The sequence below is a fragment of the Eleutherodactylus coqui genome, chromosome 11, assembly GCF_035609145.1.
Source record: "Eleutherodactylus coqui strain aEleCoq1 chromosome 11, aEleCoq1.hap1, whole genome shotgun sequence".
In the NCBI taxonomy this organism is placed as follows: domain Eukaryota; kingdom Metazoa; phylum Chordata; class Amphibia; order Anura; family Eleutherodactylidae; genus Eleutherodactylus; species Eleutherodactylus coqui.
The window spans coordinates 25,863,194-25,885,517 of NC_089847.1; the positions used below are offsets into that span (position 1 = coordinate 25,863,194).

The 22,324-nt window shown below is 50.0% G+C and overlaps 1 protein-coding gene across 1 annotated transcript; it reads left to right on the top strand.

Moving 5' to 3' along the window:
• Window positions 1-184: 184 nt before the first annotated feature.
• RNF166 (ring finger protein 166) lies at window positions 185-15,821 on the top strand. Its single transcript, XM_066582485.1, has 6 exons — window positions 185-404; window positions 9,581-9,737; window positions 10,428-10,540; window positions 11,386-11,500; window positions 13,493-13,600; window positions 15,521-15,821. The coding sequence occupies exons 1-6, from the start codon at window positions 238-240 to the stop codon at window positions 15,584-15,586; spliced, it is 726 nt and encodes a 241-aa protein (XP_066438582.1). The 5' UTR covers window positions 185-237; the 3' UTR covers window positions 15,587-15,821.
• Window positions 15,822-22,324: the final 6,503 nt, after the last annotated feature.

Sequence of the window (22,324 nt, forward strand, 5' to 3'; positions counted from 1 at the left end):
TATACACAAACTCTGTCTGCCTTCGCCTTCTATACATTATTGTCTCTCCTGGGATATAACAGGTCATGTTATGCGGTCCGGGGTGGTAAATAAGGTGTTTTTATCCTTCTGAAGCCTATAGGGGTCTCCATGGGGACGCGCGTCGCGCCTGTGACGTCACTCAGCGGCTGAGAGTGATGACGTGTAGTGTTTATGTCCTGCTGAAGCCGCGGAGGTGACGGGGCTTGTGTCGCGGTCATGGCTATGTTCCGTAGCCTGGTGTCCTCGTCCTCCCAGCACCGGCAGCAGCACCACAACCACCAGAGCTCCCCGGCCTCCGCCGACAGCCTGGAGACGCAGTATGGCTGCCCCATCTGCCTGGAGGTCTATTACAAGCCGGTGGCCATCGGGAGCTGCGGGCACACGTGAGTGATCACCTGTATGGGCATGGAGGGCTGCAGATGGGAGACTTAAAGAGGAGCTGCACTATGCAAAATCCTGATCACATGGGAGGGGTCTGTGAGCTGGGAGCCCCCCAGATCTGTGCATGGAGGGGATGGTGGTGCTGGGAGCCCCCCAGATCTGTGCATGGAGGGGATGGTGGTGCTAGGAGCCCCCCAGATCTGTGCATATAGGGGATGGCGGTGCTGGGAGCCCCCCAGATCTGTGCATATAGGGGATGGCGGTGCTGGGGGCCCCCCAAATCTGTGCATAGAGGGGATGGCGGTGCTGGGAGCCCCCCAGATCTGTACATGGAGGGGGATGCGGTGCTGGGAGCCCCCCAGATCTGTACATAGAGGGGGATGCGGTGCTCGGAGCCCCCCAGATCTGTACATGGAGGGGGATGCGGTGCTGGGAGCCCCCCAGATCTGTACATGGAGGGGGATGCGGTGCTCGGAGCCCCCCAGATCTGTACATAGAGGGGGCTGCGGTGCTGGGAGCCCCCCAGATCTGTGCATAGCGGGGGTGGCGGTGCTGGGAGCCCCCTAGACGTGTGCATGGAGGGGGTGACGGTGCTGGGAGGCCTCCAGATCTGTGCATGGAGGGGGTGACGGTGCTGGGAGCCCCCCAGATCTGTGCATAGAGGGGGCGTCGGTGCTGGGAGCCCCCCAGATCTGTGCATCAAGGGGGCGGCAGTGCTGGGAGCCCCCCAGATCTGTGCATAGAGTGGGCGGCGGTGCTGGGAGCCCCCCAGATCTGTGCATATAGGGGGTGACGGTGCTGGGAGGCCCCCGGATCTGTGCATGGAGGGGGTGACGGTGCTGGGAGCCCCCCGCATCTGTGCATAGAGGGGGCGGAAGTGCTGGGAGCCCCCCAGATCTGTGCATAAAGGGGGTGGCGGTGCTGGGAGCCCCCCAGATCTGTGCATATAGGGGATGGCGGTGCTGGGAGCCCCCCAGATCTGTGCATATAGGGGATGGCGGTGCTGGGAGCCCCCTAGACGTGTGCATGGAGGGGGTGACGGTGCTGGGAGGCCTCCAGATCTGTGCATGGAGGGGGTGACGGTGCTGGGAGGCCTCCAGATCTGTGCATATAGGGGATGGCGGTGCTGGGAGCCCCCCAGATCTGTGCATAGAGGGGATGGCGGTGCTGGGAGCCCCCCAGATCTGTACATGGAGGGGGATGCGGTGCTGGGAGCCCCCCAGATCTGTACATAGAGGGGGATGCGGTGCTGGGAGCCCCCCAGATCTGTACATGGAGGGGGCGATGGTGCTGGGAGCCCCCCGGATCTGTACATGGAGGGGGATGCGGTGCTCGGAGCCCCCCAGATCTGTACATGGAGGGGGATGCGGTGCTCGGAGCCCCCCAGATCTGTACATAGAGGGGGCTGCGGTGCTGGGAGCCCCCCAGATCTGTGCATATAGGGGGCGGTGGTGCTGGGAGCCCCCCAGATCTGTGCATATAGGGGGTGACGGTGCTGGGAGCCCCCCTGATCTGTGCATATAGGGGGTGACGGTGCTGGGAGCCCCCCAGATCTGTGCATAGAGGGGGCGTCGGTGCTGGGAGCCCCCCAGATCTGTGCATCAAGGGGGCGGCAGTGCTGGGAGCCCCCCAGATCTGTGCATAGAGTGGGCGGCGGTGCTGGGAGCCCCCCAGATCTGTGCATATAGGGGATGGTGGTGCTGGGAGCCCCCCAGATCTGTGCATATAGGGGGTGACGGTGCTGGGAGGCCCCCGGATCTGTGCATGGAGGGGGCTTCGGTGCTGGGAGCCCCCCGCATCTGTGCATAGAGGAGGTGGCGGTGGTGGGAGCCCCCCAGATCTGTGCATAAAGGGGGCGTCGGTGCTGGGAGCCCCTCAGATCTGTGCATAGAGGGGATGGTGGTGCTCGGAGCCCCCCAGACGTGTGCATAGCGGGGGTGGCGGTGCTGGGAGCCCCCTAGACGTGTGCATGGAGGGGGTGACGGTGCTGGGAGGCCTCCAGATCTGTGCATAAAGGGGGTGGCGGTGCTGGGAGCCCCCCAGATCTGTGCATAAAGGGGGCGGCGGTGCTGGGAGCCGCCCATAGGGGGCGGCGGTGCTGGGAGCCCCCCAGATCTGTGCATATAGGGGGTGACGGTGCTGGGAGGCCCCCGGATCTGTGCATGGAGGGGATGACGGTGCTGGGAGCCCCCCGCATCTGTGCATAGAGGGGGCGGAAGTGCTGGGAGCCCCCCAGATCTGTGCATATAGGGGATGGCGGGGCTGGGAGCCCCCTAGACGTGTGCATGGAGGGGGTGACGGTGCTGGGAGGCCTCCAGATCTGTGCATGGAGGGGGTGACGGTGCTGGGAGGCCTCCAGATCTGTGCATAGAGGGGGCGTCGGTGCTGGGAGCCCCCCAGATCTGTGTATAGAGGGGATGGCGGTGCTGGGAGTCCCCCAGATCTGTGCATATAGGGGATGGCGGTGCTGGGAGCCCCCCAGATCTGTGCATATAGGGGATGGCGGTGCTGGGAGCCCCCCAGATCTGTGCATATAGGGGATGGCGGTGCTGGGAGCCCCCCAGATCTGTGCATATAGGGGATGGCGGTGCTGGGAGCCCCCTAGACGTGTGCATGGAGGGGGTGACGGTGCTGGGAGGCCTCCAGATCTGTGCATAGAGGGGGCGTCGGTGCTGGGAGCCCCCCAGATCTGTGCATATAGGGGGTGACGGTGCTGGGAGGCCCCCGGATCTGTGCATGGAGGGGGCTTCGGTGCTGGGAGCCCCCCAGATCTGTGCATAGAGGGGATGGCGGTGCTGGGAGCCCCCCAGATCTGTGCATAGAGGGGGTGGTGGTGCTCGGAGCCCCCCAGACGTGTGCATAGCGGGGGTGGCGGTGCTGGGAGCCCCCTAGACGTGTGCATGGAGGGGGTGACGGTGCTGGGAGGCCTCCAGATCTGTGCATAGAGGGGGCGTCGGTGCTGGGAGCCCCCCAGATCTGTGCATAAAGGGGGCGGTGGTGCTGGGAGCCCTCCAGATCTGTGCATAGAGTGGGCGGCGGTGCTGGGAGCCCCCCAGATCTGTGCATATAGGGGATGGTGGTGCTGGGAGCCCCCCAGATCTGTGCATATAGGGGGTGACGGTGCTGGGAGGCCCCCGGATCTGTGCATGGAGGGGGCTTCGGTGCTGGGAGCCCCCCAGATCTGTGCATATAGGGGATGGCGGTGCTGGGAGCCCCCCAGATCTGTGCATATAGGGGATGGCGGTGCTGGGAGCCCCCCAGATCTGTGCATATAGGGGGTGACGGTGCTAGGAGGCCCCCAGATCTGTGCATGGAGGGGGCGACGGTGCTGGGAGCCCCCCAGATCTGTGCATAAAGGGGCCGGCGGTGCTGGGAGCCCCCTAGATCTGTGCATGGAGGGGGCGGCGGTGCTGGGAGCCCCCCAGATCTGTGCATGGAGGGGGCGGCGGTGCTGGGAGCCCCCTAGATCTGTGCATGGAGGGGGCGGCGGTGCTGGGAGCCCCCTAGATCTGTGCATGGAGGGGGCGGCGGTGCTGGGAGCCCCCTAGATCTGTGCATGGAGGGGGCGGCGGTGCTGGGAGCCCCCTAGATCTGTGCATGGAGGGGGCGGCGGTGCTGGGAACCCCCCCCCCCCAGATCTGTGCACTGAGGGGGCGGCGGTGCTGGGAGCCCCCCCACATCTGTGCACGGAGGGGGCGGCGGAGCTGGGAGCCCCCCACATCTGTGCACGGAGGGGGCGGCGGTGCTGGCAGCCCCCCGGATCTGGGAGATTGCTGCTGTCTGGGTGCATCCGGATGATTAGTACATCTAGAAGACTCCATTGGTGCAGATTCTTGCTGGCAATGCTTATGTATATAGTCAGGAGGTGTCGGTAATAGGTGCAGGAATTTTATGGGGTACATAGAACGCCCCCCCTAAGCAGGTAAGGCCTCGCTATCTGTCATTACTTATGTATATAGTCGGCTCCCGCCACAAAGAAGAGCCGCCATTAAAGGGCCTTAGGTAGAATGCAAAGTGTGTAAAGTAAAGAAATACGATTAATGGGTAATTTAATGTTTATCATGCCCCAGAGCTGCACTCACTATTCTGCTGGTGGAGTCACAGTGTACATACATTACTTATCCTGTACTGCTCCTGAGTTACATCCTGTATTATACTCCAGAGCTGAACTCACTATTCTGCTGGTTATTGGTAACAGCCAGGAAGCTTGTGGTCAGACACTCCCTCACTACTTTGATCTCCTATAGTACAAGTAGTGCAGCTCCCGATGTTCGGATGCCACTTCCCAGCATGCCTATGACCAGGGTATTGTCCAAAACAGTCCTTCCTGACCTTTATAGCGCTGCAGAGCGCCTGGAAAACATTATCGGGGTCCTCCTTCAGGACTTGCATGCTTTGTGTGCAGCACATCTGATAGGTGAAGGCTTGTAGCATTGGGTTGTTGTGACCCTCGCAGGCTCTGATGGTTGGGAATCGCCAATCTAGAAACTGAACAAGCAGGGAATGCTTCCAGATTTCAGCTCTGAAGACTGCAGAATTGTGAATGTAACTGTGTCGTTTCCATACATTCTGCATACATGTGTATTCCGGGCAGCTTCATGGACCAACACTCTCCAGTTTCCTTCCTGGGGCTTCCGGCAGGGGACAGCAGGACGCGGTGGCCGTTCCTTCATCTGTAGCCGATCACCCGCACGGCGGTGACAATGCCTCACTTTATATCCAATTACGTCGTTTTCTGTAATTAATCTAATTTCCGCAATAATCACATTTCTCCAGCGCCGCATGTAGAGGTGGACCTTCTGCAGTTTCCTTATAAAAGCCGACCGCCCGTCTTTACCGCTCCTGGGCAGCCATTTTTTCAGCTTTTTGGGAAAGCTGAGTAGGGATAACTAGTACGGATGCTATTACAGCTGCCACTCAGCTTTCCCGGACCCCAGCATGCCGTTACATCCCCAATAACATCGCACCATAAAGCAGATCTGCAAGTTTTTAAGTTTTCCGACACTTTTTAAAGTGCAGTTTTAAAGAGTAGCTGCAGTTTTTTTTACAAACGTATGACGGGTCACAAGTGTTGATGATTGGGGGTCCCGCTGAGAGCGAGGGGGCTGGGGGTCCCGCTGAGAGCGAGGGGGCTGGGGGTCCCGCTGAGAGCGAGGGGGCTGGGGGTCCCGCTGAGCCCTGTGCGTCCCCACTGCTTGCTGGCTGCTCTCGGGAGCTGAAGACGGGCGTATAGAGCTCTGTAGGCATCTTCTATGAGGTCGTATAACACGGGGAGTGCGAGAAGCTTGGACCAATATCGCATTTGTGAGGCCGTCTCACACGGGCAAGAAAATCACGCGAGACGCCAAATGTGAAACCCATTCTTTTGAATGGGATTATACACGAGCGATTTTTTTTTTTTATTTTTATTTTTTCTTCCCTGCATCGCGGCATGCCCCATCTTTTGGGCGTTCCTTTGGAATGCATTGTCCATTTTTTTCAATGAGGCCGGCAAAGCATCGCACGGTGTGCAGTGGGGAACATTCCCCGATCCCTCCGCTGCATCCGCTGGGACATCCCATGTTGGTGAGCGAGATATCGAGCCGAGTTACAGACGAGCGTTCTGGCCAATAGCGATACGGATGGAATTGGCATGTGAAAATAACACATTAATTTCAGCGTGGTAATTTACACGGACAATTTTTTCTCTTGGACCGAAATTTAAAAAAAAAAATCGTAGTAAGTCTTATTTTTTGGCAATCCTGGAACAGAACCGCCAATCATTTCCCATGGAACCAAAAAATACATTGTAGTCAAAGGAGGCGGGGGGGGGGGGGGGGGGGGGGGCGCCCAGGGGGGGGGGGGGGCGCCCATAGGCTTACAAGTAGGATACTGGACTGATATCGCATTCGCCTGCTAAACCTGCAATAAAACTTTTTTTTCTCTCTCTCTGCAATTGTGATGCGTTTTGTAATAAAAGTGCCCGCCATCTCTGTACACGCGGCGTCCATGTGTGCGAAAATTGCATGTTCCAATACCAGTAATAAAAAATCACGTCGCACTCATCAAAATCGTGTTTACTTGGAAGTGCGATCTTTTTTTTTTTTTTTTCCCCCCTCTGCTCTCATAGGAAATAATTATAGATTCCAGAACGTAATCGGTCAAAAATAGCGCCCGCCGCGACTACTTTATCCGTGACCGTCGGTCCGAGAGAACAATCACTCCTGTAAATAAACGCATTGCGATGGTTGTGTTGTTTTCCCGTTCGAGTTCCATCCGTCTCGCTATCAGACGCAACTCGTGCATGAAACTCGCCTGTGTACATACAGCCGCAGTCCGTCTTCAGCTGCTAGGATAGACGAAGGGAAATAGTGCGGGGTTCAGCGGCCGGACCCCCACCGATCAAAACCGTAGGCATGTCAAAAGTTTGTAAAAAGTTTAGTAACTCTTTACGTCTATTCATCAACAGGTCTGTCAGGCCGCGCCGGTAGTCGCACCCCAGCTGCAGGCCTCTGTTGTAGATTCCACTCCATCTATCGCACGTAGCAGCCGCTCGTTTTGCGCAGTTTATGAATCATATGTAACGACGTGAGCAACTCTTTTATACCCCTATTTCGTGCTGCGGGTGCTAAATGGCTCCTGGGTACTTCAGGGCGTTGCTCGGCTCTTACACGCCGCGTCCGGATGAGAGGTCGTCCCTTTATTTCCACCCCTCAGCCGTGATGCATGGATGGCGAGCGCGGCCGCGGGGTAAGTTATGAGTCTAGTATTTCATCGGAGCGCTGGTAATGTGATTGCTTTATGTTTGTATTATGAGCGCGGTGACGGATGCCGTCTGCCCTCATTATGTTCCTGCCAAACGGAACGTCTGCGTTTCTGAGGATTTAAAGCGAACCGGGTGTTATTACGGTGCTCAATCTTGTACAGCGCGGGCGGCGCGGTTTATTACAGGCTAGATGGATGGAGGCGCACTGTGAGCCTGTAATACTGTGTGCTCGGCTGCTTTCTCACCTGCGTTAAGGTCCCCCCCCCCCCCCCCCCCCCTCCTCCTCCTCCTCCTCACACACATTGACTTCAATGAAGTTTCAAAAAACAGAAAGGCTTCCGTTTCTTTGGATGGGAAAATAGCATTTTTTTTCATCTACAAAAAAACGGAAAGTTGACGGAATGGAAGTTTTTGGTTTTTTTCCCTTTACCGCATTGAAATCAATGGGAGGGAAAAACACGGATCTGTGATTCCCCCCCCCCCCCCCCCCCCCATCTTATTTCAATTTCTTTCCTTCAAAAATGGAGCAAAGAGACCTAACGCCGGGGTTCTTACAAAACCAGTGTGCTATGTAAGGGTTAATAATCCCCACACCATCCTATCTATTCCTGATTCCTTTTTTTTTTACAATGTATCACCCCTCTTCTGCGGCCACTTTATGGGGGGTTGTCCCATTGAAAGAAGTTTTCCACCTTCCCACAGGGAAGGCGATCTGATTGGAGGGGGTCAAACCGCCATGACCTGGTCCTGAGAGCAGCGGTCCTGAAGGTCCCTGAATCAATGGAGTAGTGGTCACATGTGCGCTGCAACGCCTTGTATTTCAGTGGGACTGCTGGACCTAGCCCAGTGCATGAACTTGACAGACTTGCAGGTAGCAACTTTGCTAACACCGGACAAGGGGCAACTGTGTTTTTTTTCTTTCTTTCTCTTACACTTGTTGCCATGCAGCCGCCTCATTCACATCGGAGATTCGGAACCTCCATCCATTGAAAACAGGATGAAATAATCGCTTTTATTATATGATAGACCCGTTCGGCACTGGGCGCCATTTTTCTGCCCCATAATGGAGCAGGAAAACGGAACCCAAAAGCACAGATGTGAGCGAGCCCTTAAAGGGGATGTAGTACATATATGGACACAATATATATATGTATAACATTTTTTTTTTTCTTAAGTAATTGATTACCAGGTAACGAACCATATATCTTTTTTCTAATCCTTTTTTATCTTCTGGTCGTAGTTTATTATTTTTTTCTTCTATCTATGACGCTGGTGCCGGCCGTCTTGTCTGAGCTGCAGCTAACAGCATTCAGAGATGTGCTTTACAGCAGCTTCATGGGCCGTAGGTGCAATAGGGTTGTTTTTACTTCTGTAAGGCCGTGTTCTAGGGATGTTTAGTGACTTGTGTAGAGGTCATTGTGCAGGGAGTGGGAGGAGGCAAGCTGTGACCAACTCCTATTGCGAATGGTGGGTCCCATTTTCTTTAATGAGAGGTAACACACACACATACATATTATATATTACAAAATACATTTATTGTGTGTGTTACGTCTCGTTGTATTCCTGCCGATGATGATGATGAAATGTCAGCCGAGACCTTTTCTCCACAGTTTGACGGGTGTGATTTTACCACGAAGACCCTCAGCAATCCTGAAAACTGGGTCCGGTGTCCCCCTCTTCTGTGGGGTCGCCTCTCCCTCCTGCAGGGACATAACTCTCTGCAGCCACCGCTCCATTCATTTCAGTGGGGTTGATGGAAATCGCCAAGTGTTTGTATTCCGCTATCTCCGCAGTCCCATTGAAAGTGAATGGCGCGGCCCCGCACACGCACGACCGCCGCTCCATTCAGTCTCCTCCTCACTGCAGAGAGTGCAATAAGCCCGCAGCGAGGAGGATGGGAGAAGCGGGACCTCCATTCCTGGGAGTGGTTGGGATCTCAACTGTGAGACCCCCACCGATCATAGGAGGTAACTTAAGATTTTGAGAGAGTCCTTTTTAAATAAGACATTTAGGACGTGCTTGTAGACCGCCTTCCTACTTAAAGGAGTTCTCCAGGGGGAAAGAAAAACTTGCAGAGCTGCTCACTGGTACAATTCTATATAAGATGGCACACTCTTCTCACCCAATTTTCCGCTTTGCTGGTGCCCCACGCCTCTACTTCCGGCTGCATCAGAGCTGATGTCCCAACAACAGGACATGCAGCGTAAGCCAGTGATTGGCTGCTGCCATCACTTGTGTCAGTGACGTCATCACCAGGTGGCAGTGGGTGATTGGTTGAGGAGGGTATGGCTTCTTATATATTATTGATTACAGTAAGCAGTTTTGCAAGGTTTTTATATTATTGAATATTCTGCCTTACCCATAAATTAGTCTTGGGATGGTCTTCATGGGCCAAACACATTAGTGTCTGACCCAGGGCTGGTTCTCTTTCAGGTTTTGCGGCGAGTGCCTGCAGCCATGTCTCCAGGTGCCATCTCCTCTATGCCCACTCTGTCGTATGCCATTTGACCCAAAGAAGGTGGAGAAGGCCTCCAATGTAGACAAGCAGCTCTCTTCCTACAAGGCTCCCTGCAGAGGCTGCAGTAAGAAGGTAAGTCCTGCTATCTGCATAGTCCATTGCCTGGAGTTGATTGACAACCCAACGTCACCCTTTGAGAGTGAATGATGGGCAGTGCCCACCTGACAGCGCTGGGAGTCCATCCAGCTGAAGTGGGGGGGAAATGGAGATACGCGTTGGGGCTGTGGCGAGCTAAGCAGCGAACCCTGCCGAGTTTAGCCTGTGACAAATCTTCCTTAAGGAGTAACTGCACTTTTTAGAAACTTTTGATGTGTCAGAGAGACATATAAAAAGTTTTGATTAATGAGGTTCCTGCTGCTGAAACCCCAGCTGGTCACTAGAACTAGGGGACTGCAGCGCTCACCCTGTCTTCACTGCTTTTCGACTCTTCCCGGCAGCGGAAGACGACCACATAGAGGTCTATAAAAGCTTCAACAGACCTCTATGCTGCCATCTTTAGCTGCCGGAAGAAGACTAAAAAAGCAAAGACAGCCGAAGCGGTGTAGTGCTTGGATGAGCGCTGTAGTCCCCTAGTTCTTGCGACCAGCAGGAGGACCCTCACTGATCAAAACTTTGGACATGCCAAAAGTTTCTGAAAAGCGCAGTTACTCTTTAGGTATTAATGGACCGCCATTTTTACTGCTACAGAACATTCAAACTGAGTTTGTATCATTACACCCGGAAAACCGCATGTCTGATGCCTCTGTGTCTTGGTCCGTGCAGGTGACCCTCGCAAAGATGCGATCCCACATTTCTTCATGTGCCAAAGTCCAAGAACAGATGGCCAACTGTCCAAAGTTTGTTCCTGTAGTTCCAACATCTCAACCTATTCCCAGGTAAGTACTCTGATGGTAACAGACACCATTATCAATAATTCCCAAATACCATATTATTTTAACATTCGGGTTTCCACTATAAATGAGCCCATCAGATTTAATAAGCCATCACATCACTGCCAAGATTAGCAGTACTGCCACATACAATCTTGTAAAGTGTCCGTATCATCAGACGATTAGCTGCAGCCTTTCCAAATCTTCACCTAATGATATCAACATGAACTCGAGGTTTAGCCAAACATGTAGGGTACTTAAATAGCCCAGAGGCAATAATAGCCCTCTCCTATTGGCCAGGTATTGGGCTTGAACGTTCCTCCAAACACTCGTTAACCCAACAGGTGGGCTGTGTGAAAGGACCAATGATCAGCATGCAAACGCTTGTTGATCAGCTGATTGTTCAGTTTCAGCAATCATAAACATGCTTGCTGATTGGCTGCACATCTCCCTATGTGAACGGGGAGATGTATAGCCAGCCTATGAAGGACGAACAATCATAATTATGATCATTTGTCCCCACAACTGGCCTGTGTGAATGAAAAAAAAAAAAAAAACGCCAAAAGGACCTTTACTGGCTGCCAGGCACTCATGGAGATAAGCAGCAGAAATGGATGTGTGCGGTAAAATAGAACATGGATTCTATTTTCCGCCAGTGGATTACGCAATTCCGAACCGCCATGGTGAGCAGAATTGTGTCATCCAATGCATTTGATTGATCAGCCGTTCAAACGCTCATGGAATCCGCGTTTCCTATCCGGTCGTGTAAGACTGTCCTTAATGTGGTCCTACTTGTAGTGTTACTTGACCGCTTTCCTTTAAGCAATACACTGTTGTTTTTGCTTTCTCAGTAATATTCCAAACCGTTCCACTTTTGTGTGTCCATATTGTGGAGCCCGAAACCTGGACCAGCAAGAACTTGTGAAACACTGCATGGAGAACCATAGAAGTGACCCCAACAAAGTGGTAAGTCTTGTGCCGCAGGGTAGGAAAGGAGAAGTATTAGGAAATGTCATAACAGGTAGGACCCTTATGATTACAAAATAATGTGCCTTTAGCACTCGGACATCGGACCGTCCCTGGATGGCTATAGACACGTTATTCTGCAAGCATAGCAGTTCACTTACTGTAGCTTTTATTTTATTACTTTTTGGGGAGGGGGATCACAAGGTCTGCCACGATGAACTTGATGAATGTAAGTGGTTGTCCAGCACCTTCGGGCACAGTAGATTCAAAACCCCTATATATGCGCCTGTGAAATACAGCAGTTTGCAGAACAAGACCCGTCTGTTTCCCATCTGTCAGACAGTTCTGCTTTTGCTCTCCCAGACACTTCCTGTTTGATGCAGATAAAAGTGCAATTACACAAACTTAACGAAGACCAGATGAGCAGTTTTACAATGAGGCTTCTTCACTAGCATCTAAACTGACTGGTATGTAGCCATACTTATAGTATATTGATGCTGCTATCGGGTCACTTTGAAATGCTGATGCATGCTCAGATCATACGGCTTGACCGGTAAGTGTACAGCAAAGACTTGTAATCAAATGTCCATCAAGAATGACCACAGATCTCCATCCTGACCTCCATGAGCAATGCAATTTACAACTTAAAGCCAAATAAATAGCAAGTACTTACCTTATTGCTGCAATCGTCTAGTGCCTGGTGCTGGATTGTAACTGTTGGCAGCACATAGAAATATCCTCCTCCTTGTCCTGTATAAATGGGGAGAGCTGAACAGGACAGCCAGAGTTACCTTGCAAGCAAAAATCAGTAATTATCCAATAGGGTCCCCTAAAATAGGTTGACTACCTTCACCTATCCTATTAGGATCCTCTAGCTCTGGAGACACAAACATGGCCAAACAGTTTCTCTGATTACCTGCTGTGCACTAGTATGCATTGATAGGCTAAAGCTCCATTTACACAACCATTATCGTTTGAACGAACAAACAACTGAACCAATTAACAACTTTTTTGCAAGGAAATGGTGAGCATTTAAATGTACAGAAAATCGTGTGGAATCCTCTCCATTTCCCTCATTCGCTAAAGTAAACCCCATATATGATGTTTGCTCAGATGGGCGTGTGTTTATGCGAGGAATCTCTGGCCAGCAGGGTTTTAATTAGTGTGAAGAAAATCCATTGCCTTCTGCCGGCATGAGTAAACAAGTAGTCATTGTGTTTTGGAAAAGCAAACAATCACACCTCCCCTTAAGTTGTTCAGTCTTTCAAAGACTGAAGGAAGGGCATTTAAACAAAGCGAAAAGCAAGCAAACTAAGGACCATTTTTATAGTGCACTATGACTTTACATTTAATGATTATTGCGCAAATTTGTTAGTTTGAACAAATTTTAAGCAATATAATTGTTGCGTGTAAATGGGCCTTAAGGCACTATGTATTGCTCTGACTAGTCATCACTGCTCATTTGGGCAGCACCAACTAATCAAGCAGCATGTAGTGTCTTGGATGAATGATGTATAATAATGTACAGCGTGTATTGGGTAGTCGGAGAAGCAGTTCGGCCATGTTTGTTTCTCCAGGACCATGGAGTCATTTTAAGGAATTTTGAGTTAACAGCGGAGGGATCTGAAATTCGGGACCCATCTTGTTTAGCCAGAACAGCTACAAAGAGGTGGAGGACCTGGAATGTGAATGATGAACACAGACTAGTCTTGATTTTAATGGGTCCTGTGTAATGCTTCATATCCCTGTTGCCATTTTCGTACAGTTTACAGCTGATTATTGAGGGTCCCCACATTTGGATGCCTGATATCAGCTAATTTGTTTGGGGTACCTCCTAACAAATTGTCAACTGCCTCTATAAGGACTTCCTAGTGCATAGCTAAAAACTGGAGGGTCGCATAAGAATTTACTAAAATCAAATCCCGGATTCCTGCTTATGACAGCTGTAGTTCCTGCACCTTTTATAACTTCTGTTGTCTTAATGGTTTGCAGGTTTGCCCTATATGTTCAGCAATGCCATGGGGGGATCCCAGCTATAAGAGTGCCAATTTTCTTCAGCATCTTCTTCACCGGCATAAATTCTCTTACGACACATTTGTGGTACGTATACAATGAGCACAATGTTCTCATATGGTCACAGCGCAGACTACTTTTATCACCATAGGTAAGCCAGTTTCAGTTGTGCGTATTGTCACAAGTCCTTAAAGGGGTTGTCTCACGAAAGCAAGTGGGGTTATACACTTCTGTATGGCCATATTAATGCACTTTGTAATATACATCGTGCATTAAATATGAGCCATACAGAAGTTATTCACTTACCCACTCCGTTGCTGGCGTCCTCGTCTCCATGGATCCGTCTAATTCTGCTGTCTTCTGGCGTTTTTAGACGCGCTTGCGCAGAAGGGTCTTCTGGCTTCTCTTCGGTCCGGCACGAGCGGCGTTCTGGCTTCGCCCCCTTTTACGCGTCATCGCGTAGCTCTGCCCCGTCACGTGTGCCGATTCCAGCCAATCAGGAGGCTGGAATCGGCAATGGAACGCACAGAGCCCATGGTGCACCATGGGAGAAGACCCGCGGTGCACCATGGGAGAAAACAGCAGTGCATCCCTGGGAAAGGACCGGCGGCCATCTTGGGGAGAAGATCTTTTAAAGTTCATATTTCGTCGGATCGGTGAGTAGCAAGCGGCTTAAAAACCGCTTTAAATTGCTATTTTATGCCAGGGGGGTGACAGTGGGAATGGGCTAATGTAAAATTTTGACGTTTGCCGCGAGACAACCCCTTTAATATGGATCCGTAATACGGGCGTTGTACAGATACAATTGCAACCGTACGTCATCAGTATTTGATCTCTACTTGCCTCTGTGTTTGTGGTCATTGGTTTTATTTCCTACAGAGCAAATATGGATTCGTATTTGCCCAATAGATAATAATACCAATGAAGACAAAAATGGCGTTTTTAAAACATGGCTGTAAAAATATGGCCATACGAATAGATACATCGATTTACATCAGCTCTGGATTACTGTTCGCAAAACCGACTTGTCTAAAAGCGGCCTTACTCTAGAAGCTGGAGCAAGGTAAGAGGTCAGTTGACCCTATGAAAAATCCCACCGAAGCTGCCATCCCCTCTCCCCACCAGGATCTATGGTTCCACAGGTGCTACTATGTACTGATCTTCAAAGAGAACAGAGGAAGCTAAGGATACTCTCATACAGGCTGACAATCGCCCGGATAACTGCTGAAATGAGCGACTGTCGTCCCGTGGGACCCAACGGGCAATTGAATGAGAATTACTCACTTGTCAGAGTTGCTTGGATTTCCGTTCACCTAAAAACCGAGCGACTGTCACCCTGTGTAAACAGGCAGTCATTTATTTATGAGCAACTGCCTGTTTACTCTGAATGGAGGCGGGCAGCCGGAAGCGATCTGCGGCCCACCCCACCTCCATTCAGTGAGCGTTCATCAATCCTGTGTGAAAGCACAGAAGCGATAATAGCTGGCATGACTGTAGGGCGCTTAAAGGGGTCATCCAGGCAGCAACCCTCAGGATACACTGGAGTCAGAGCAGAAGCACTACTCCGACCCTTGTGTAGTGGCCGGCACTCGTAATTGCAAGCACAGCTCTCATTGTAATCAATGGGAGCTGTGCTTGTAATTGCAGGCTGGGTTCCCATTGATTTCAGTGAGAGCTGCGCCTGCAATTACGAGCCACGGCCGCTCCGCCTCGGTGTATCCTGGCGGATGCTGCCTAGTTAACTTCTTTTTTAGCGCCTGCCAATCATCCCATATTAAAAAAATTTTAAGACCTTGTCCAATTTGGACTTCCGCCTCAGATAATGAAGCAGCACTGGCGGCTCATGTTGATGTGGACATTGAGAGGAATGGTGATTTGGATGCACACAGGGTCTCTGATAGCCCTGAACTTGACATGGGGAAGTGATGCCATGAGATCACCGGCTGCTGGCGAAGAACCTTTTACATAGGTCTCCATTTTAATGCATTGTCTTTCTGTGTGTTGCAGGATTACAGCATCGACGAAGAAGCGGCGTTACAAGCAGCCCTCGCTCTGTCGCTGTCCGAGAACTGAAGATTTCTGTTTAGACGCAAGGTTTCCCTTCTCGGTGTTGTCACCCACGACCGAGGCTTGTACATTCCTTCCAAAACTAGCTAATCACGTTTCCTTTTCCCCATGCCTTTCTCTAGTAGTGTTTTTATTAGTAAGGTGGAATCTTTTAGGAATTGCTAAGTTAAATGGTCAGGCCGGATGAGTGGCTTGGTGCAATTGGACAAGAAAGTGGGGCACAAGGTGCCAGGCAGCACTAATGGGGTTTTTTTTGGGGGGGGGGGGGGAGGGGGATGCTTTCCATAAAGTATTCACAATCGAGATTCCATGGGAGATGGGATCAAAGGGAAATTTAAATATTCATCAGTCAATGACAAATGAGTAAAAAAGCAGGTTGGATGGGTGTCAGGCCTCAGCAGCTGATCGCTGGCACGTGGGCTTCACCAAAAGTCACAAGTTTGTTCTGCTGACCAATTAACTACATTATGTTTTGGCCGCTGTGCAGGTAGACTAACCGCAGGAAAAGGCGCAGTAGGCAGAAGCCATGGAGAGCGCACTATATTGTACAAGGCTACATTCACACGGGCGAGAACCTCGCACGAATATGAGCTCTGTTCTGTTGAATGGAGTTATTCACAGGAGCGATCCTTTGTTCTTTTTTCCCCCCTGCGAAGATGGAAACCCTCGGTACACCTCGCCCATTGTTTTCAATGGGACTTTTATAGACCTTGTATGGCGCTCACACGCCGTGCGATGCTTCCTATTGAAACACTTGCGATCCTCTGATGCATGTGAAACACGCCTGTGCAGATCGCAAGTTCGCAGAAGCGAGGTGGTTTTGAATGAAATGCGCCTCGACCCACGTGAAAAACGCACGTTGGCAAGTGCCATATTGGACCGGCTTCCTCGGCTCGATATCGTGCTCACCCGTGTGAATATAGCCTAAGACAAGGAGGGGCTACAAACGTAAAAGAGAGGTGGGCTGAACTTCCTTAGAACTCATCAGCCATTCCTCTGTTATCCATTTTGGAAACTTTAAACAGCTGGGTGTTCCCTCTCCCCTTGTGAATGGAGCATATCTCTACAGTCTTATACGCTGACCTTGCAGTATGCCCAGCGCTTTACATTAAGCATTTCTAGCCAGTGAGAGCAGTAAAAGAAATGAAGCCCGGTCAGTCTGGGAAGAGGATTGGTATTTAAGTCAGTGACAGTTTCCATATTGCTTTAATATAGAAAATAGTTGGCGTGATAAACTCCATAAAAAGGGTTTGTGAACTTTTACAGTCATTTCTTTTTAAATTGCTCCATTACATCTAATATTAGGCAACTTTGAACTTCTGTCCCCTGCTTGCTTATATTACTAAGAAGTTGGAGACTGACAGAAAGGAATAGGTCGGTTACCATAGTAGTGCAGAGGTCTATGTAGGAGTTGTATACACAGGGGTAGGAGATATTTAATCAAGATTAGTTTACAAAGTTGCTTAAAGAGCCACTTGTGTGAAAACACATTTTTCCATCCCTGAGCCGATTGCCTATCGCCTTCTAGAGGTCTCGTATGTATATTGCAGTCACTTCCATGCAGTGCTGCCTCCTGTCTGATGCTTATCGGGCACCATATTGATGTTGAGGATTGTTCTTCCTTTCTCTTCCACTATTCTGTGCTATAAATCCCATGATTTATCAGCACAGCATTACATGAACAGCTAGAGCCCATACCATTTCTGCCTGCAGGGTGGACAGTGTGATTCTCAGTACTCTGTATATTCACACACAAAAAAAAGCTACAGACCTATAAATATAAAGTCAGGAGGATGAGCTGTGATCTCCTTCATTTTAATGAAGGAGTTTACAGTAGAGATGAGTGAGCACCCAAATGCTCGGGTCCGCGTTATTCGAGTCGAGCTTTTCGTAAGATTCGAGAGCTCTACTTGAGTAACGAACCCCATTGACTACAATGGGAGACTCGAGCATTTTTGGATGTGGGCCGCCGGGTGCCGTGCTTTTTTTTTTCTTAGTTCGTGTGTTCTTCCTCTCTCTCGGCCAGCCAGCCAAAAAATTTGCCGTTGACGCGCGCACTGCGTTGCAGCGGGGAGGGGCCAAAACAGGCACGTCACGGCAGGGAGGAGCCAAAAACTGGGGCGGGGTCGAACACGGCTTGATGCTCGTTCGAGTAACGAGCACCATTGAGTATGCTAATACTCGAACGAGCATCAAGCTCGACAGAGTACGTTCGCTCAACTCTAGTTCACAGTTCTATTGAAGGAGATCACAGCTCATCCTCCTTTATTATAATGGAGATCACTGTTATAATGAAGGAGATCACAGCTCATCCTCCTGATTTCATACTTATAGGGGTCTCTAATCATCAGCAGTAACTGTGTGATAGGAGTGTCTGTCCTCCTCTGGTAGGGTCCATCATACAGGAATTATGCTAACTGAAAAACTGGACTTTTTGAGAGAACATAAAACCAAGTAATTCCCAAGTGCTCAGAGTGAGATCACATGACCGCCTGAGAAGACGGACTCCAGGAGTTTCAGATAGAAAGGAATAACTAACCAGGTAATACTAGCTCACCCATATTTACTGAAGGGTTAGCTACATAATGAATGAAAAAAAATTCGCAAAAGTGTGGCCCTTTAAATAAAAAAATAAAAAAAATTAGATGTAATTGAGCAATAATGATGGCTGCAAAGTTTATTTGTCTACTAGATGGTCAAACCATGCAGACTGAAGTGCCAGTAGGAATCCAGGGAGATTAAGAGCAGCACCTACACGGAGAATATTTTCTAAAATGCGCAGAGGAGGGACGGGTAAATCTGTCCAAGTTCGGCTGTGATTGGATTCTGGCAAGCACTACAATTAGCTAATTCTGTGAAGCTTCCACCTTGATGCAGCTGCAGTACCGCTGTCTGGATAGGTGCTTCTGTACTTGGGCAAATCCTGAACTTTAAATTACCTGGGGTCGTACAGTTCACCTCTACAGGGGGTGTAGCTCCGCCAATAGCTAACATCACACCGGTACAAGATTAAGGATAGCAGTGGGTTTTAGAACATTGGTACTCGCCAATTAAAACAACGTCATTAGAGGTCGAAGATCGTGTCCAGATTTTACCTCCATTCTATAATAATGTGTGATGATGACTAGAAGTGGAGCTACCCTCTAAGTATGGATACAGCAGCTGCCACCTTTACTCTCTGGGTGATCAATTCCTAGTCTGGGGTTCTTGAGTGGTGAAAACTGAGGAACTCTCTAGAGCACTGCAGGAATAACTTTTTTTATTCTCCTCCTACAAATCTGCGCTTTCTTTCCAGAAGGAAACGAAAAAAGAAGAAAAAAAAAAAAGACTGATTGTCTAGAAACTGCGCCATTCTTGCTGATTTGGCTGTGTCCAGTATTGCAACTCGGCAACTATCCTGAACCACAATGCCAGACACGGCGCATAAACAAGAGAGGCAAGCAAGTAGCTCTGGTAATTTAATCTTGTACAACCCCTGTAAAGCTAAGGATACACTAATAAGAGTATGTTCACACGTAGTGCATTTTGGTGCCTATCAACCGCAGAATTAACCCTTACTGGTGAAGGCTGCTGCAGATCAGTGTCCAAATCAACACCAATAGTGCGGATTTTCCACCGCGCAAAAAATTCACCCCAATTCCACTATGTTCAAATGGGGGATTTTTGCTGTAGAATTTAACATAGAAGCCACATCCCATTAATCTCAATGCGGATCCATGCTGTAGTCTGTACTGCACAGATTGTCTCTGCGGGTGGATTTCAAATCCCCGTGCAGAGGAAAAAGTGGCAATTCTTGACACAGATTCCAAATCAGGAGTTCTGCGTGTCGATTTGCCTATTAAAAAGGGCTACATCCGCGGCCAATTATTTGATTAGCCACGATTTTTAGGAACAAAATCCGTATCCGATTCCGCCATGTTAACATACCCCAAGAATGGCATCATATGCTGCGCGCTCCTGCCAAGGAAAGTAGGAAATCACTATTTGGCGCATCAGAGCGTATGCTAGTAGTAATGCTCAAAGGGGTTTTACTATTGATGACCTGTTCCCAGGGTAAGTCACCAATAGTTGATCGGTGGGGTCTGCCACTCGGAATCCCCACGGATTAGCAGATATCGGCCCGGCTACTATTGCAGACACAGCCGGAAGCAGGCAGCTCAGTTTAGTATTACAGGAGACATTATAATGGGACGCTTCACTATGAAAAGAGCTGTCTGTCCGTAACCAGCTAGCTTGATATCAGCGGATCGATAGGGATTAGAGATGAGCGAGCATTGCCCTTAGCGAGTACCTGCCCGCTCGAGAGACAAGTTTCGGGTGCCGGCGCGGGGGAGCGGTGAGTTGCGGCAGTCAGCAAGGGGGAGAGAGAGATCTCCCCTCCGTTCCTCCCCGCTCTTCCCCGCAGCTCCCTGCCCGCCGCCGGCACCCGAACCTTGTCTCTCGAGCGGGCAGGTACTCGCTAAGGGCAATGCTCGCTCGAGCAATTGCCCTTTAGTGAGTATGCTCGCTCATCACTAATAGGGATCCCACGTGGCGGACCTTCGCCAATCAACTATTGATGACCTAGCCTGAGGATAGGTCATTAATAGTAAAATGACGGACAAGCCCTGGGAGAATACTACACTTAGCTCCCCCTATTAGCCCAAAACAAAACCACCCCATTTTCCCGTACCGTGTGGTCGGTAACTCAACTCCTGCAGTGCTGTAGAAGAGGGTTAAACAGAGGAATAAGGGTTATTACATTTTATACTGGCTTTTAAAATCAATAACTGGTTTGGCATTTTTAATGCATCAGTGTGAAGCTTTGCTATTTTCTAGTGTATACAAATGATGTACTATAAATTACGGGAATCACTTCGCTCTCCATAACGTCTGTGTTTGAATTAGTAATAACAGTATTTGTACGGAACAGACGATCTGACGTCGGTCATCTCTAGGGATCGCTGGGGTCGAGTCTGGTACGGCACTAGGATAACGAGCCCCGTATTTCATTGTGGGGTTTTTAATTTTCAGTAATATCTGTCATTTGTTTTTTATATTTTTGAAGCATTTCAAAAATTTGGAATCTCCATTGTAACAGTCCGTGTAATGTAAGCCCGCCCCGCTATCTGGATCAGAAGACTAGCTGCCAGATATATGAAGATACTTGTAGTTTAGGAATCGGACTGGTTGAAATCCAACCTCTTCATCCTCGCCCATCCTGATGGGTGATGCCAGTCGGGCTGTGGACTCTTATAAAGATGGTTATGATCCGCCAACAAATCGCTAGGAGGCCATTTTTGTGGAATGAATATAAAGGGGTTATTTTGGGCTTTTACTAGTGATCAGTGGGGTCTGCTGCTCTGGATCGCCGCTGATCGTCCGCTGTCTTCAGTGGTCAGCACTGGCGTATAATAGATGACTTCACTCACATTTACATCAATGAGACTGCCTCCTATTACAACGTACGGCTCCACCGCACTGACAGCGAGCCAGAGGATTAGCTGGTCGCCAGTGATCCCGAGCCGCAGAATCCTGCCGATCAACTGATGACCTACTTGGAGGAAAGGTCAGCAATAGTAAAAAAAAAAATGCCTGAAATACCCCTTTAATAATGGCAATGAACAAAAGACTAAAGCCGTCCGATTTCAGTTACTAGCATGAAGGCCATATCCGGGGAGGAAAAAATGGTTTCCAATAGGCCCAGAGTGATGGAATAACACAAAGGAAGCCATGCTGTTCTCCTTGGTTCCCGTCCCACCGTCTCTATTCCCGGTTGTCTCCGGTTCCGGCTATAGTAACAGCGACCTGACAACAGGATATGTGACTTCTGGAGTTAATCGATGGCCAAAGTGAGCCAGTGATTGGCTGCTGGCAGTCACATGTCCCTGGAGTAGGTGATATCACTGATTAGTGGAGGAACAAGAATGACGGGGAATGAGATTATGACATTTGTATGTTATTCACCTCTCTGAGGCTATTGGGGGAAAAAAAAAGTTTAGTATCAAGAGGTCCGGTCCAAGATCTGGGACCCTCTCTCTTATTACGGTGCAATGGGGTCCTAGGACTCATTTCAAGAATGTACTTACTGTATGTGGGCATCTCTCCATTGATATTAATAGGACGTATGAGTGAAAGCGTGTGTCGGGTTTGTAAATCCAAGACATGTATTAACGCCTTGTTTATGGCTATGAGACATCTGCGCCAGTTCTATGAAACGCATAGGATCACTCAAGTGTTAAATCATTAGAGTAACCATGAACACTTCCACCCAATTACTAGTAGCCCCATACTTGGCTCGACTAGGCATATCTGAGCAAGTAAAGCTTGTCACTGCAGCAAACGCTCCAACTGTCTTAAAATAACTAACGGAGAAGTACTTAGCCCGGGGATCCAACGCTGTTGCCTCGCCATCCTCCTGGTGATTGTTGTGGAAGATGATGTCATCGGAAATCCCCTCACCACTGCAGCGTCGCCACCCGTTCTCCTGGCATCAGCCCTCACATCCTGGGCACCATGATGCCAGGAGTCCAGAAGTGAGACGCTGCAGCGGTCAGGTGACTTGCGCTAATGTCATCTTCCACAACAGTCACCAGGAGGATGGCGTGGCGACAGCGCTGGATCCCCGTGGCAGAGGATGGGCAAGTACCGACCGCTCTGTTATTTTAAGGCTACGCCCACATGGGACGGATTTGCCGTATATGTTCCGTGCAGACCCTCCGCATGAAAAATCCATGGCATTTACAAAAGCAGCAAAGTGGGTGA

Bases quoted from the DNA above. Each gene is read 5' to 3' on its own strand.
- RNF166 (XM_066582485.1), top strand. From the start codon at position 238: ATGGCTATGTTCCGTAGCCTGGTGTCCTCGTCCTCCCAGCACCGGCAG. The intron at 405-9,580 runs GTGAGTGATCAC...GTTCTCTTTCAG, and splicing joins ATCGGGAGCTGCGGGCACAC to GTTTTGCGGCGAGTGCCTGC. The intron at 13,601-15,520 runs GTACGTATACAA...TGTGTGTTGCAG, and splicing joins TCTCTTACGACACATTTGTG to GATTACAGCATCGACGAAGA.